Below are 15,442 nucleotides of genomic sequence, written 5' to 3'. Positions count from 1 at the left end.
GGGATATGGAGATTTTTCCCTGCAGCACGTTCAGTTAGGGTGTTTTTCTCTAGCAAATAAACATGCTGTTTGGTGAGCTCCGTCGAGTTCATGTTCCATGGGTGGCCCTGTTATGAAAAACAGCCTAAGTTTACACTTTCTTTGGCAAACCCTCTGGGGAGACTAAGGATCGAGTTAGCGAGGGGACTTCAATGCCCTGGTTTTTTGAGTTGCTTCACAGAGGAGTTGAGAGAGACACCAAAACTTACTATTACACAGTAAAAAGATGATGCTAGGGCCAGCCTTGAAATCCAGCATTCTGTTTCCCAGGCTGCTGTTCTGACACTTTCTGATAGAATAAAATGCATTTAAACCAGCATTTTGATATGAAATATAGAAGAATAACAGCCATCTTTTAGGCAGTAAATTATTGGCATCTAAGAAAGGAGAAACTTTGTCTCAGAGCTTGCATAATAACATGAGTTCAAGACCCAGTAAGATGTGCTTTGAGTGATGTTACTGCTGCCATGTTTGGATTTAGTGTTGTGCACTTCTCCAGGTGATGGAGTTTTACTGCCAGTCCTGTGAGACAGCCATGTGCCGGGAGTGTACAGAGGGAGAACACGCAGAGCATCCCACGGTACCGCTCAAGGATGTGGTAGAGCAACACAAGGCTTCCCTCCAAGTCCAGTTGGATGCTGTCAACAAAAGGTATGGAGACTCCACTGATTATTTTCCATTTTCAGCTCTACCACTGGCTTCCTGTGTAACCTTGGGTAGATGTTTTAACGTGCTGGTGCCATGGACCTTTACCTAGAAAACAGGGATAGTGAGGCAAGCATAAGGAAAAAAATCCATTGAGTGTGATGCACTGAGGGATTAGAAAAAGAGTAAAAGATTCCTATCTGTCTTTCACAAAACACAGGCCGTTAGATATGCAAGTGTCCTCCAAAGAAGGGGCATAAAATGCTAAGGAGAAAAGTACTAGCCAGTCATGAATTTAATGATAAATAAATAATACTGGATGCTTAAAAGACTAGTACAAATGCTATGGTGGCAGAAAGGCTAAACAAAAAAAGAAAAAGTGGGGTCGATCTAGTTACATCTTCCCAAGTAGATACATTTGCATAAAGGACAGAGGATCCAAGACCTCCTTGTTAGAAATGCCTAAAGTCTAATGGATTTCCACAAGGGAAGGCCCTGGCTTATTTTATCAGACCAGACCTGGCCCTGGCCCTTATTTTATCAGACCAAACCCACAATGTGGTTATAAAAGGAATGAACTTACTTCTGGGAAATGACCGGGTTTAAAGACAGCCTGCTGATGAGATTGTTTCATCAAAAGATATCAGGGCAAGGGCCAATGTTTAATGACTTTTGAAACAGCAATCTTTGTAATTTAATCCTTCCCACAGGCTTCCAGAGATCGACTCAGCACTTCATTTCATATCTGAAATCATACACCAGTTAACCAACCAAAAGGCTAGCATTGTAGATGACATTCATTCCACTTTTGATGAACTCCAGAAGACTTTAAATGTGCGAAAGAGCGTGTTGCTTATGGAACTGGAAGTGAATTATGGCCTTAAACACAAAGTAAGATGCATGTTTTGTTTCAATGAAAAGCTATTAATTTAATCAGCCAGTTTTTACAAATGATGCAGGATGCCAGTTTGACAAATTGTGTCTGAGATCCAGAGGAGAACTTTGTTTTCCTGAAATGAAGTGCTGCAGAGCCTCGCTTCTGGGTGCCTAGCCTTATAAATGGAATCCAGACCGTGTATGGGCAGGTAGCCCTTTGTGCATGGTGTGCGAGGATCTAAAATGGCCAACACACTAAGCAGGCATCTACTTAAAACCAACATGCTGATGTGCAGGTGACAATAAGGGAACACCAAAGGAAAGTCCGAAATCCTTGGGCTGCAATCCTATGAACACCCCCATGAAGATACAGGCCAAACAGTTTCTCCTGAAGAACTGAGCAAGGCTTACTGTTTTGCTTTAAAGCACTGTTTTACTTTCAAATGCCTGGTAACATATTTCATGTTAGATGTCACTGGTTGGAACACATAAAGATTGGAGTGACATCTCACTTTCTCAGGGATATGCAGAGAGCAATAGATTCCAGAGCTGTATTGACTCTTCTACTTCCTATCTCGATGATTGAATCTTGTGGTATTCCCCCTGTATTGTAGACTAAGAGGAAGAAAACAGAAATCTGCCCTTTTACAAAGAGCAGCCTGTAGCCTGGTGGGTACGGTTTTTGTTGAGGATTAGTAAATCTGAATCAGGCAATTGGAAGAATTTAGTTCTTGTCTTCCTGGGCATTAGTTGTCTGTTTTATTTAAAAGAAAGACCTCTTCCCTCAAAGTAGCCTTTAAAAGAAAGTAGCATCAACAACTGGAGTTTCAAGAGGCCTGATAATATTGGCATCTTTGAGCATTCTCTGCAATTACTGAGCAGCTTGAGCATCTCCAGATGTCTGAAGTGGAGGAATGCTGCATTCCTGGATCTGGAACAAGCTTGATCATTAGGAAGGTACTGAACTGCTGGGGATGTGAAAACAGAGGAATTCTAACATGTGCACAAGATGTGTACTTTCAGGAACACAGGGGGCCCAAAACCCTTGGGGCACAGAATTCAGTCAGCTCCAGAGCTAGGTAGCAGCTGAGGAGCTTTTAGCATCAAAAATTCGGACTTAGATCCTAGGTTCATCTAAATGTATCCAAGATGTCACAAAAACTTATTTTCTTAGCAAGCAAATATACTCAGGGTGTGTACAAAGTTCACACAAGATGGAATATAATGTAAAATTATCTCGTTGTTTAAGGGGACTTAAAATAGTTTAAAAACTATTTTGGGCATTAGAGAACCAAATTTTTACAAAGCTGCACATAAGCAGTAAAAGAGGCATTTCCCCTGTTTGTATAAAAAAGAGCAATTGGAATTGGATTTTCCTTTTAATTGAAGAGTAGTCCTGCAAAATAATTCAAACACCAATATTCCATCATTCTGATCATGTACTTCACAAAAATGAAAAAATGAAAGGGCTACACTTTACTAAAAGAAAGTTGGCAATTCAGGTTCAGTTGTCCAATGGACTGAAAGAAGCCTCGTGTGAAATACTCTAAACACATTTTAAATATTAGTTATGGTAGGATTGAATATTTTCCATCTTTGTAATGAAAGAAAACTATATTGAAAAAAATAATGGTTTTAAAATGTAGCTGCAAATTGTCTTCCTCCTCAGTTTGTGGTTTGTTATCCCAAGCATATGGGGTTTTGTCATCCTGGGACTTCGTTAGCTATGCTATCTGTTTAACTACATATGTCCTGGAATAAAGACAAGGCAGATTAGAAATGCCTTGTATTGAATCCTGAGAGGTTTATAGATGCCTAGAAAAACAGACAACCTGAAATTTCAGTGTAGTCTTGAAATTTGTTGATTCTGTTTTGCTTGCAAAAGATTTTGTGGTGTTATCACTTTCCAGTAACTCATCAGCCTGGATTTTCTCCAGTGGGTGAAAAGCAGATAGCTTTGTAAAATTCAGGAGAAAAATGCCCTTGGTGTGTCTCAGCAGGGGAAGTGTATCTCATAGCAACAAATACACCCAGTCTCTAAGTTTACTTTAAAATCAATTGAAATATTTCAAAAATATTTACTTTACAGTGATCATCAACAAAATTACTTCTCTGATCCACAGTAATGTCTGTGCCCTAGTTCTTCTCTGTAGGAAAAACATAGCACATGTGTGACTGGGTACTTTGGTTTGGGGATTTCATCAGTGGAAAGTGTGTGGGGTAGCTGGAATGTTTGGGCTTTCCCGACTGTCATGAATTTGTCTGCTAGGTTGTTATAATTCAGGGATCCTTTTTCCAATTCATTGCAAAACTGGTTTAAAAAAAAATGTTAGCCTTGTTCCCAGCCCACACCTAACAATTTTGAGGTCAATACTCTAAGGATTTTAGGCTGAGGGCCAGAACTGAGCCTATAATAAAAACTTTCTCGTAATATAGAGTAGCTACTTGCTGCCCACCAAAATTTCAGGCTACTCAACCCAACTCTTCCCAATATCCACAACCCATCCTTTACATTTTGCTTTCCTGCCTGCTGAAACTGGGGAATCAACTTACCCCTTTCTGCTGGGGATACTTTTCCTTTCTTCGCTTATTTAGATCAGGAATCACACTTTTCCTCAGGACGGATGATTCTTGAGATCTTGAGAGTGCCTTCTTGTCCATTTCCATAAAGGAGCAACCCAAGGTTTCCCTTGGCTCTGAAGAAATAGTTTCAAGAAGTTTCTTGCAGCCTCCCTTATTAATGGGCTTGATGACTCCAAAATATCTCTATCTCTGTGCACACAGCTCAATTCCTGGTAACTATTTCATTAACTGTGGCTGCTGAGAGTTAAATGAAGCAGGGTTCAAACGTGTCCGTTTGTTTTTTTTTAAATAATAAAAAAAAAAGACAAGACAGACAGGTGACGCAATAATTCAGTCTAGTGTGACAGTGGATCTGTGAAGCCTTGAAGACCCAAAACAGGGTACGTTTTTTGTCTTGCAACATGATATTCCAAGCACATGTAGGGAATCAGTGTGGTACTTCTTCTAAAATGAAACTTTAAAATAAACTCTAAAATAAAGCACTATAAATTGGGTTTCTACAAAGGCCTTCAGATACAAAGCATGCTACATATTGCTAGGATAGTTCTTGTAACATGATGCTAACCTGGTGTTTGGTAATGCACACAGGTCCTCCAGACGCAGCTGGATGCCTTACTTGAAGGACAAGAAAGCATTAAAAGTTGCAGCAACTTTACGGCCCAAGCCCTCAACCACGGCACAGAAACCGAAGTTCTGCTGGTGAAGAAGCAAATGAGCGACAAGCTGAATGAACTGGCTGAGCGGGACTTCCCGTTGCAGCCACGTGAAAATGATCAGTTGGACTTCATAGTGGAAACAGAAGGCCTGAAGAAGTCCATTCACAATCTGGGTACTATTTTAACCACCAATGCTGTTGCCTCTGAAACAGTTGCCACAGGTGAGGGACTGAGGCAGACAGTGATCGGACAGCCCATGTCCGTTACCATCACAACTAAGGACAAAGATGGGGAGCTCTGTAAATCTGGGAATGCTTACCTCACTGCTGAACTGAGCACACCTGATGGGAGTGTAGCGGATGGAGAAATACTTGACAATAAAAATGGCACTTACGAATTTTTGTATACTGTTCAGAAAGAAGGAGACTTCACTTTGTCACTGAGACTTTATGATCAACATATCAAGGGCAGCCCGTTCAAACTTAAAGTGGTCAGATCAGCAGATGTGTCCCCTACCACTGAAGGGGTTAAGAGGCGTGTTAAATCTCCTGGCAGTGGTCATGTGAAGCAGAAAGCTGTGAAAAGACCTGCGAGCATGTACAGCACCGGCAAAAGAAAAGAGAATCCCATTGAAGATGATTTGATCTTCAGAGTAGGTAGGTGACTTGTCTGCTACCTATTGACCTACTTAAAAATAGTTCGGGGAAACTGGATGAAAAAATCTAGACGTTAAATTATTTTAAGCTTAAAGCTGTAAGTAGAGCAACCTGATAATATCTTTAGGCCTCTTGCCTTTTGTTCGTATGTAAATTTTAAAAGCACATGCTTCAGAAATTCTGTTTTCAGGAAATATTAAATTGGAATTTGGGTTGAGAAATGCATACATTTGATTTGGGATAAAATATTTTACCACCTCTTCTGTACTCTACTGGGCATCATAAAATGAAAATATAAGATGATCAATGCTTCAGGTTAGATTAAATTACTTCTTTAAAAAGTTGCATGGCAAGAAGTGAAGCTTCTTCTCTAAAACTATTGCCCCGAAGATTAGTCTAATTAATTAACCTGGAACTATACATGCTAAATCCTGTGGTCATATATAGTTATTTCATTATGTCAGCATAGGAGAAAATTATGATTTCCTTTATTTGCTTTTTTCCCCAATATCTAAATATGTTTGGTTCTTTATATAGTGTAATGCTATCTCTAAATCTGTGGACTTCTAATGTTTTGTAAAAATATAACATCTTGGTGTCATTTACTGTGGTTTTCCTTCAGGTCTTTTGATGTGCTCTGTTTTTAAGCTATATAATAATAATAATTCATCATTTTAAAAGTCTGTGCCATGGGGTATTGTATTTATATAATGTCTGCTTATATAGTTAGAAAATACTTTTCACTTTGCACGACTAAAGAAAAAATCAAGTTAATTCTTAACTTGTACAAGTCAGGATTTCAGCAGTGTGTGTTACCAGGTTTGACAACCAGTTGGCAAGGTGGCTTTCCCTTTTGTAGGAGAGAACGGATGGTGGTTAATCCTGGAGGGTTTTTTAGTAATTCTATTGAAAATTCATCTGGACACCATTTGTCAGTTGGTTGACCCTGTCCATCTATTTTCTCATCTGTCAGTATTTCTGATAGATTCCTTGCTTTGATAGAGAGTACATGCAATAACATACCAGTTTTATATCAAAAAATGTATTCAGCGAGCGTGCTTTACTTGCTGAATAGGACAGTACAATGTAAGCTTTGGATGAAGCTACTCACAAAATGACCAGCCTTTCCCAGATGGCCAGTGCATTTCCTAGTAAGACAGATGACCCCATAAATATAACAACTCAAAGCATTTTTTACAGAGGCAATGATATGCAGCTTTACTGTTGCTAAGACTAAATTTTATGGTGACTGCTGAGTCAAAGGTTAGAAATACAATGTAGAGCAATTCATATTGCAGTCAAGCCAGCCCTACTCGGCAGTAACCATGCTTTATTATCCAAAGCTGGTAAGCGTCCTTTGTTAAATTAGTACCCAGATATAGCCCTTCCTCTAGCAGGAGGGTGGTGGTGTTGCAAAAGCTATTGCTGTAGTCACCACTGGCAGACCCCCTGTTAGCAATCCCATGGGATGAGAAGCCCTTGCACAGGGCAGAATGATCAGCCTCAGGATCCCACTGGAATGGAAAGGGACCCGTGGCTCCTCCCAAATGCACTTTCACTGCTGGTACTGGTAAGAGTGGGAGAGGGTATGTATAAACGTAGCCTAGATCTTTTTTGGGCCCTGTTTTGAGACACAGTTAAACAGAACAGTTAAGAATAATGTCTGAACCCTGTCTACAAAGGAAACATCTCTCTAATCTCTTCTGGAACGGTTGTGACATGTTGTACACTAGACAGAGAAGGGGCTGGATGGACAGATTCAAGCAGAAAGAGTCTGTGGATCTGAGGCAGGTAGGAGTGGGAAAGGAAAGCCTGCATAGGTAGACTGTGCCTGTGAGTAACAGGAGAGCTCTGTTACCCATTGTGCCTGACACCTTCGCTGAATGCTAAGCCCTCTTGTTCACATATATCAAGCATTAATTTGCCCTGGTGTGGAAATCATAGATCTAAATACTTTTAAAAAATAAAAAAAAAAAGATGTCCTGAAATTATTTAAAAACTTCATATTCTTATTACAAAGCTTTTGGTATGCATTAAAGTGATTTCAGCTTGTAATTTCTGCTTCTGTATCCCTTGCTTCTAGTGAGCAGTTTCCAGCCTAACTACCAAATAGTGGTATGGCTCTGGTTTGGGTTTTGTTGGTGATGGTGGTGTGTGTTTGATTTTATTTTTTTTAAACTATTCTCTTCAACACACCATAAAGTCTAGAAGTCTTAAATGTTTTCCAAAAAGGAGAGTGCCCTTTCTTTCTGTTGTGATGAGGTCATGACTATGTGCTTTATTTTGGAGTTCTGCCTTTTCCCCTTCTTCACCACTCTACCCCCTCAAAAAAGGCAAGAAAATAATTAGAACAAGAGCTATGCATGTCTCAGAGCTTTTGCTTGATGAAACCTCTCAGGAGTGTCCACATTTGGGATATATGGATCGCTATTTTATTGAAAATCTGAGCTGAGAGTAATACTTCATCCTATTACATGTTCAGTTCTCAGCCACTCACTTCACAGAATGACCCTACATAGAGATGTCCCTCTGGGCTTCTGTGAGCTTATGCATGCATCGTCTGAAAGGCCTCTTAAGCCATTGCAGCTGTAATGCTCTAGCTTTATACACTCTTCCAAAATATGCAAAATTAATGAAGACAAGTAAAACTTCCGGCATTTTCACAGGGATTGCCTTCACAGATTGAAGAGTTTGTTTAGTTCCAGTTTCAGCTCACTTTGAAAAGTTAAGGTTTGGTTCATTTGTTGATGAGGTAATGTAAAATAAAGTTTATCGCTGTTTTCCAACACAACTACGTATCTCTATTTTGAACCCATTGTTGAATTCTTCTGATAGCCCTGGCCAAATCTGGATTTGTATTTTAAACTGGGCAAGATAAATCTTATATTTGGGCTGCCAGAAGCTCATACAGCTGTGTTGGAGAACCATACTGTAATATACCTGTGGGCATCCAAGTATATGGAGTATGCTCTTGTATATATGCTGATATATTGGCTTTTATGCACAAGTAAATTGATCAGCTCCTAGCAGGAGACAGTATTAATACAACATTAGTACAGTTAAGTGCTTTTGTTCATGGGGAATTGTGCATTGTATCTTTTGTCAATTCTGTGTTATTCATAGCTTTTAAAATGGCATGCGGTTCTATTCAGACATTTTAAGGTCAAGCTATTGACTGCACATTCATACATTCATGTAATTCATTATTTACAAGAACAGAATATTTCTTGCTTCCTCCTCTTCTCTCTCAATAATTTATATCCTCAACCTTTTTAAAATTTTTTTAAGCAGCCATGATCTCTTAAGAGTGTGTCCATGCAGTATCTGTGTAGGATGTACTTATTTTATACAAATGAAAACAAGAGTGTGCTTATGATACTCAGAAAATAATTGTTGCTCAATGGTTTTTGCTACGTCTACAAGTGGTAGGAAGCACTAAAGTGAGAGGGAAGGCTCTTTTCTGTTAGCCTGCTTTTGTGCCTTAGACCCATGTTGAGCAGAGGTAAATGGAGGTGAGGGACATTCACAGTGTCAGCCACTTCCACCTTCCCTGGTAAATCTCTCCCATGTCCTCCAAAGGAGGGTTAAAAGCCATGGGTGGCATCAGTTAGCTACTCTGTCCAGGACACCATCTTGTGCTCTAGCTCTGCCATGCTGTGCCATATGCCTTGGTATTTTTTCTCTTCTGGCACTTTTCATGACTGCGTTCTTTGACACCGTTTAGCAGCAGTGGTGCTATTTCCCACTTTAACTGCTTTTTCTCTTCATTTATTTGTACTTGGCATTGGCATCAGATACAGCCAGATGGAGAGCTGGCTCTGCTAAAAAGTTCAGTTTTCCTTTTCCTCAGACTGTGTTTAATTGTCTGTTCAGTCATGTAACTGAGCATCTAAGGTTAGCTGGTTCATTTTGGTTCATTTAATGTATGTAATTCACTCTCATTAAAAAAAAAAAAAGAAAAAAGTGCCTTTAACAGTACCTTCTGTCAGCCTCCTCACCATGTGCAGATGTCATCTTCTGGTCTGTTATCAATGCTGAAAGCAAACAGGAACCTTATTGTGAATTTACTCCACATAAAAACTCATTAACAAGGCCTGTGTAATAATAGCTTTAGCGCAGTTTAAAAGCAGGCTTAGGAGGAGCAAAGGGGTTCTTAATCAGGTGTTTCTTCTTTAATTTTCTCTGAAGGCTTCTGCCTGAAACTCTCTATTGGATTGTCCTGTTTGAAAGGAATAGGGCTGCCTACAGATACACACTTTTTGAGCTTTTACAAAAATGCAAGTGGGTTATATGGGTAGACATCTTCTTGAAAAAAACGTGTATTTTTCCAACTGCAGTTAGCCCCCTTGTATGGATGGTTCAGAGGAATCTTCTCCCTTGTAACAATCAGCACCTGCTTCCTCTCATTGCCCCGTCCCTTCTCTACCTTTCCAGCAAGGTCCTGTCCTGGCCCAGTTACAGCCTGGTTAAGGACATGGGAGAAGGAAGGGATGTGTATGTGTAGTTGTTCCATGTAGTGCAGAAATATGATACATGAAATGCAGAGGCCCCTCTGAGACACTTTAATCAGTTGTTCTTCATTCTCTATTTCAGAATTCTGGAAAAAAAACCATTAATAAGTAGTATGAAATAGCGAGGTGTTTTCTATACATAATTAGTATTTCTGTAGAAATAGGAAAACCTAGTAATGGGGAAATAGAATTTAATTTTCCAGTTTATTAGCTCAAATTGCTCTGAGGCTTGTCATGAACTCTTTATGGGTTTGTGATGGCCAGTGTGAAATTTGGCCAGCCCTACAATTGCATAGTTTTGCAGTCATACCTGTATTGGACGGGGGCAGAAGAACTCTGACATCATATTGTTGGTAAAATCCCCAGCATGGGTCTGATGTCCTCACAACAGAGACCTGGTCTTGGTTTGACTCATGTCATTTGGGGTTTTGCTGCTGTACCAGCAGAGAACTGCTTCTGAGGTGCACCTACCCTTAGGGTTTGTGCATACCTAACTGTGGTGGCAGGGCCTCTGCTGCACAAGCAAGGTTTGGAGGTGGTCTTGGCCAAGCTTTTAGGGACAGATGCTGTGTAAAGCAAATTAACACAAATCAGCCCAAACTTCACTACCAACAGTGTGTGGGAGTTTCTGCCAGAGTTCCTACTGAATTATTCATTCCTCTTTAAAGGTTACAAACATTGTGTGCCTTCATCCAACAGACTGATTGATTTTAAAACCTAGATTTGCATGGGAACTTGGATGAGAGTCACTGACATTATTTTACAATAAGCACATAGCTTGTTAGCAATGTGATTCAGTGCAGTTTTACTACAGAGCCTTTTGTGTTTCAGCTGTATCTATTATAGGAGAGGGCATCACATCCTAATAATGTGTAAGGTTTCACTAAGTATCTTTTCACACTCTGAGTAAAAAGAAGCAAGGCTAGAGAACAAAAAAACAACTCCTAGATACCTGTCTGTGGAGTATGTATGTAGCCCTTTCCATGCTGTTTACTTTTATCCTTTTTTTCAGTACCACCTAGAGAACAGTCCAAGAAGAAGTATTTGAAATGTTGTAGGCAGGAAGGAAATGGTACTTACACAACATGTTATGGCTAGTTGCAACCTCTGAAGTCTCCCCATTAATCTGTAATCTTTCTGCAGGGTTTTTGTCTCTCTGAATCCATTCCCTTCCTCCTGGGGGCAGTGACATGGATTTTCTTTGTGTTTTAGGAAGCTGGTAAATCTATGTTAGCAAGCAGGGAGGTTGTTATTCATATTAGTAAAACTCAGAAAGCAAAAAATGCTCCTTCTATTACTATGAGCATCAAAAAGGTACATTGTACAACAGGTTTGTCCAGATGCCCAGCACTTACAGAGCAGATTCTTATTGCAGTACATGATGTTATTTTTAACATCTTCTGCAATGTTAATGGGCTTTTAGATTTTGTTTCCTTCTTTTTGGTGAGAGTCAATTTGGCCTGTATTGTGCAAGAATAAAAGATGGAAATTATGAAGCATTTTATGTGTGCTAGCTTGTCTTGAGCTGAAAATGGATACTTTTTTGTTGAGAGCATATCTTCAAAGCTAAATTAATTGGTTTGTGCAGGCTGCACTCAGTAATACCAGAAGGAATTAGACAGGGCTAAGGCAAATCTGATTGTTTATTCAGAGAACTCTATACAAAGGTGGTATAGAAGGAGCTACTCCACAGGCCACAGATCTGCTTCCTAATAACTCTCTTCAGCCTGCTCTTCTGAAAACTCCACTGTCCTCTCGCAATCCCAAGCAGCTTGCCACAGAAGTTGCAGTAAAATGTCTGTCTTTTCCTCCTTTGTGCCCTGCAGTAGCTCAGAATAGGAGGGAGGTAAGGCTGGGCAAAGACAGGCATGAAAGATGCAGGCTTTCATCTCCAAACCAGGCTGCCTGGGAAACACTAGAACGAGGATCCCACAACCGTTCCCTAGCCCCAGCCCTGTGCGTTTGAAATGTGGATGCCTCCCTAGGCTACGGAGTGATGGCTGGCTGCCCATGGCTGAGAGAAGACAAAGCACGGGGTGCCTTGGTACGGAGGGGTGGTATCTTGCAGTAACAGATTTGCTGAAGACTCTCTCTCAGGCAGGTGTGTTTGTAAGGCAGGAATCTCTACTTACAGGAAGGGGCTATCATCCTTTGGTATTACCGAGTCAGTTGCAAGATCCTGCTTTTCCAGAGGCTGACATACCTTACCTACAAGCTTTCCTCTCATCATCTGAACTGCTGCCACTGCCTGTGCTTGGATTCAGATCTTTGCTGGCATAATGAATTATTCAAATCAGAAAGTTCAAAGTTACCTATTTTCCTCTTGAACATAAGTTAGGAAATAAGCTGTGTTTCACTAACCTCAGCTTTCTTCTTCAGAGAAATTTGTGCCACTGCAGAGGGGATTGTATAAAGGCCTGTGTGCAAATTAGGACCTATGTGATGGGTTTAATAGCTGCAAAGTGCTATGTACAAGGATGTTGCACGGAGCTGAATTTCATCTGCATGCTGTGCTACTAAATTAGTATTTCTTAAACTTACTGTGACATGTGACTATGGCATTCCTGGATAATTTCTTCTATTTTTCCTTTGATGTATGTTTACAAGGTTTCCCTGAAGAACACTCTGAGTAACTCTTTATATAGGTCTCTCTTATCTCTAAAAATGAAATTCCTTGACTTTCAAGAACATTTTTCTAAGGGTAAAGAGCATGCATTCCATAATGTTTGAGCTAGTTGGTTCCAGATGCTCTAGCTTACGCCTCCTCTTTTCTACCAAATGTTTTCCCTTTACTCTCAGTAGTAAAAGGAATGTTTCTAACTTTTCATCCATTGTCTTTGGCTAAAAGGCAAAAAGGAAACTTATCATTAGCATATGGTGGAAAAAAAATTACTGCATGCATCCCTCAGGCACTGCTCATTAAAAGAATACACAGAAATGGCTCAAGTGTGGGTAATGTAATTGGTGTGTAACTCATTCTTCCCTGAATATGTACTTTCCCCTTGCAGTACAAAAATTGAGAAGTATTTGCCTTGTTCAGAGGATGTAAGCATATGGAGTTCAAGAAAACAAGCGTGAAACAAAGGGACATGCTTGCAGCCCCAAGTGCAGAGGAATTAAATACTACTTGTTAGCCAGTGACAAGAAATAAGCAACCCACAGCCATCACCACAGCAGAAAGAAGGGTTGTTAAGAGCACACACATCCCTAATGAAAGCTAAATACAAATTAGAGCTAATATGCATGTCTTATATTGGGCATCAGAGTCAGAACAGTTTTAATCACTGAGCTCCAGGATATTTTGGACTGACTAAAATAAATACAAGCTTTGCAGTTAAAACCATATATTGAAACCAATTGATGTCTGATACGCAGCCAGTGAATTCTTGTAAAAATACTTCACCAGGAAAAATAGTGCTGCATCCAAGTCTTGGAAAGAACAGCTTATAGAGTCTTTTTGTTTCAAAATTCATTCATTCGTTATGAATAATCTTGAGGTCCAAGATCGTAATTGCAGTCTTGTCTAAAGACCCCTGAGCCTCCTTTACAAACAAAGCAGGAATTTGGATACTGTTCCTGTGCTCCAGGTGTAATTTGGACCAGCCACTTTAGGGCTGACCTTTTAAAGACACCAGTTTGCTGTGTGACTCTCCTCGGAACATCTCAGAACAAACATCAAAGTAATGAGGCATCTAAACTTAATGAACTTTTGTGAAAATCTGATATTTTACAGCTCCTTATCCCCTTATGCCACTCGGGAAAAGACTTACAGTTCTATGTAAATCACTATTGTGTTTGTCCTGGCTAAAAATGGGACCTCTGTGTGTATATACTGCTTTATTAGAACAATCAAAGGTCTTTGCAGAAGCATTCAGTCTCCAGGTGTTGGTCTTCATCGGCCCACAAGTCCCAATCATTCAAAACCAGTTCTTCATCTGAGTTTCCCTTCTAAGGGAATTTTTAAAGCCTATGACTGAAAACTGTGTATGAGTGAATAGGAAACTTCCCTGTCTTGAAATGGCCCCATCCAAAGTGATCACCAATATGTTTTATCTCAACTTTGTGACTTCACTGAGCAGATTTAGCTAATTGTACTAAAACCTTGTCACCTGTCCAGGTTCTTATCTTAGCTTCTGTCTCTATGTTCCCACAGTACCGCCACTTTCATTGCCTTCTCAGTTGAATAAAAATCAACAATTTAAAAAAAGTTCATCATTTATGAGAAAACATTTTACTAGTTCCCTCATGCAAGAGGCAAATTGTGAACACTTTGATTTGTGAAGGCCAAAGAGGTAATTACGTTGATAGGGGTTTAGATGGCATACATGACAAAAAGTAAGAACAATCCCTTCTTGTACCTAGAATTGTGGAGCTGTTACTGAGATAGTTCTTTGAAGTTCTAGCAGTCATAAAAACTCTTCAAAATAGAAATCTATAGATCAAGGATGTAATAAATACATCTGTTGGCATTTAGGTCCTAACTGATTAGTCCTGTCTAACCTGATTTCTTATGTGCTTTGTGTTCAAATTTAGGCACCAAAGGAAGAAACAAAGGGGAATTTACAAATCTTCAAGGTGTAGCTGCATCTACAAATGGAAAAATATTAATAGCAGACAGTAACAACCAGTGTGTGCAGGTATGAGGATATGCCACTTCCAGTATTTTTCTTTTTCTCCCTGCCCCCACACCTCTGCCTTCGTTGTACTCCAGGAAAGACACATTTTGTACAATTCAAGCAGATACAGAAAATACAGAGGAAGCTCAACTTGTTTATCATCCATTATCATTCCATCTTCTTGACTTGCAGCTATCTTTTTCAGATCTACACTATATCTAGTATGTATATCAGTTCATTTCCCTTCCTTATGATGTTTGGCAATGAATGAAGAAAACAAGTGGTGCAATAATCTGGAAAATGCCTTTTTGTAAATATCATTTTACATTGTAAATTTATCACTCCGTGTTTCCAAATACAAATCTAGGGTAAGGTGCCACAAATATAATTTCTTAAGCAAATATAAATACAAAAATAAACATGTAGATGTCATTTTCAAATGGTTTTTAGTCTACTTAATTGACTTTTCTGTCTGATACCACAATCAAATCATTCATGTGGTAGCACCCCTGACACCCATGATTTCTTGGCTTCTGTAACCTGTGTGAAAATCAAGCTGTGTTTTTCCCTTTGCTTGCCATGTATCTTTTTTACCATTAACAATTTGTCATCACTCTTCAGGCTGCCCATGTGGTAGTAATGAACAAGGCAGCAGCATGTGGCTTGTTCTTCAGTATGTGAGAACCAGCAAGCCACATGCAGTAAGAACTCGTTTCCAGGCCTTTTCAAAGAGACAGTCAAATTTTCATCAGCACCCTCACACTTCATAATTTGCAGCCACTTCAGATGCATTTCAGTGTCTAATTACCTGGCTTGGGGACACAACCAGTGGGCTGAATTTTGCATCACTAAAGCATCTC

At 39.7% G+C, this 15,442-nt stretch overlaps 1 protein-coding gene across 4 annotated transcripts in view; it reads left to right on the top strand.

Moving 5' to 3' along the window:
• The window catches only part of TRIM2 (tripartite motif containing 2), a 61,673-nt gene that overhangs the window by 28,934 nt on the left and 17,297 nt on the right, over nt 1–15,442 (top strand). For 2 of the 4 annotated variants that reach the window (XM_059817407.1, XM_059817408.1), the window contains exons 4-7: nt 539–690; nt 1,395–1,575; nt 4,732–5,455; nt 14,500–14,603. In XM_059817407.1, coding sequence (XP_059673390.1) covers nt 539–690; nt 1,395–1,575; nt 4,732–5,455; nt 14,500–14,603 — 1,161 coding nt within the window. The remainder of the gene's footprint in view (nt 1–538; nt 691–1,394; nt 1,576–4,731; nt 5,456–14,499; nt 14,604–15,442) is intronic. The other 2 variants (XM_059817409.1, XM_059817410.1) reach the window with 2 other exon arrangements.

The sequence above is a fragment of the Gavia stellata genome, chromosome 5 (assembly GCF_030936135.1).
Source record: "Gavia stellata isolate bGavSte3 chromosome 5, bGavSte3.hap2, whole genome shotgun sequence".
Taxonomy (NCBI): Eukaryota; Metazoa; Chordata; class Aves; order Gaviiformes; family Gaviidae; genus Gavia; species Gavia stellata.
Note: the sequence above shows the minus strand (reverse complement) of the source record. Positions and strands in the feature narration are given on the sequence as shown.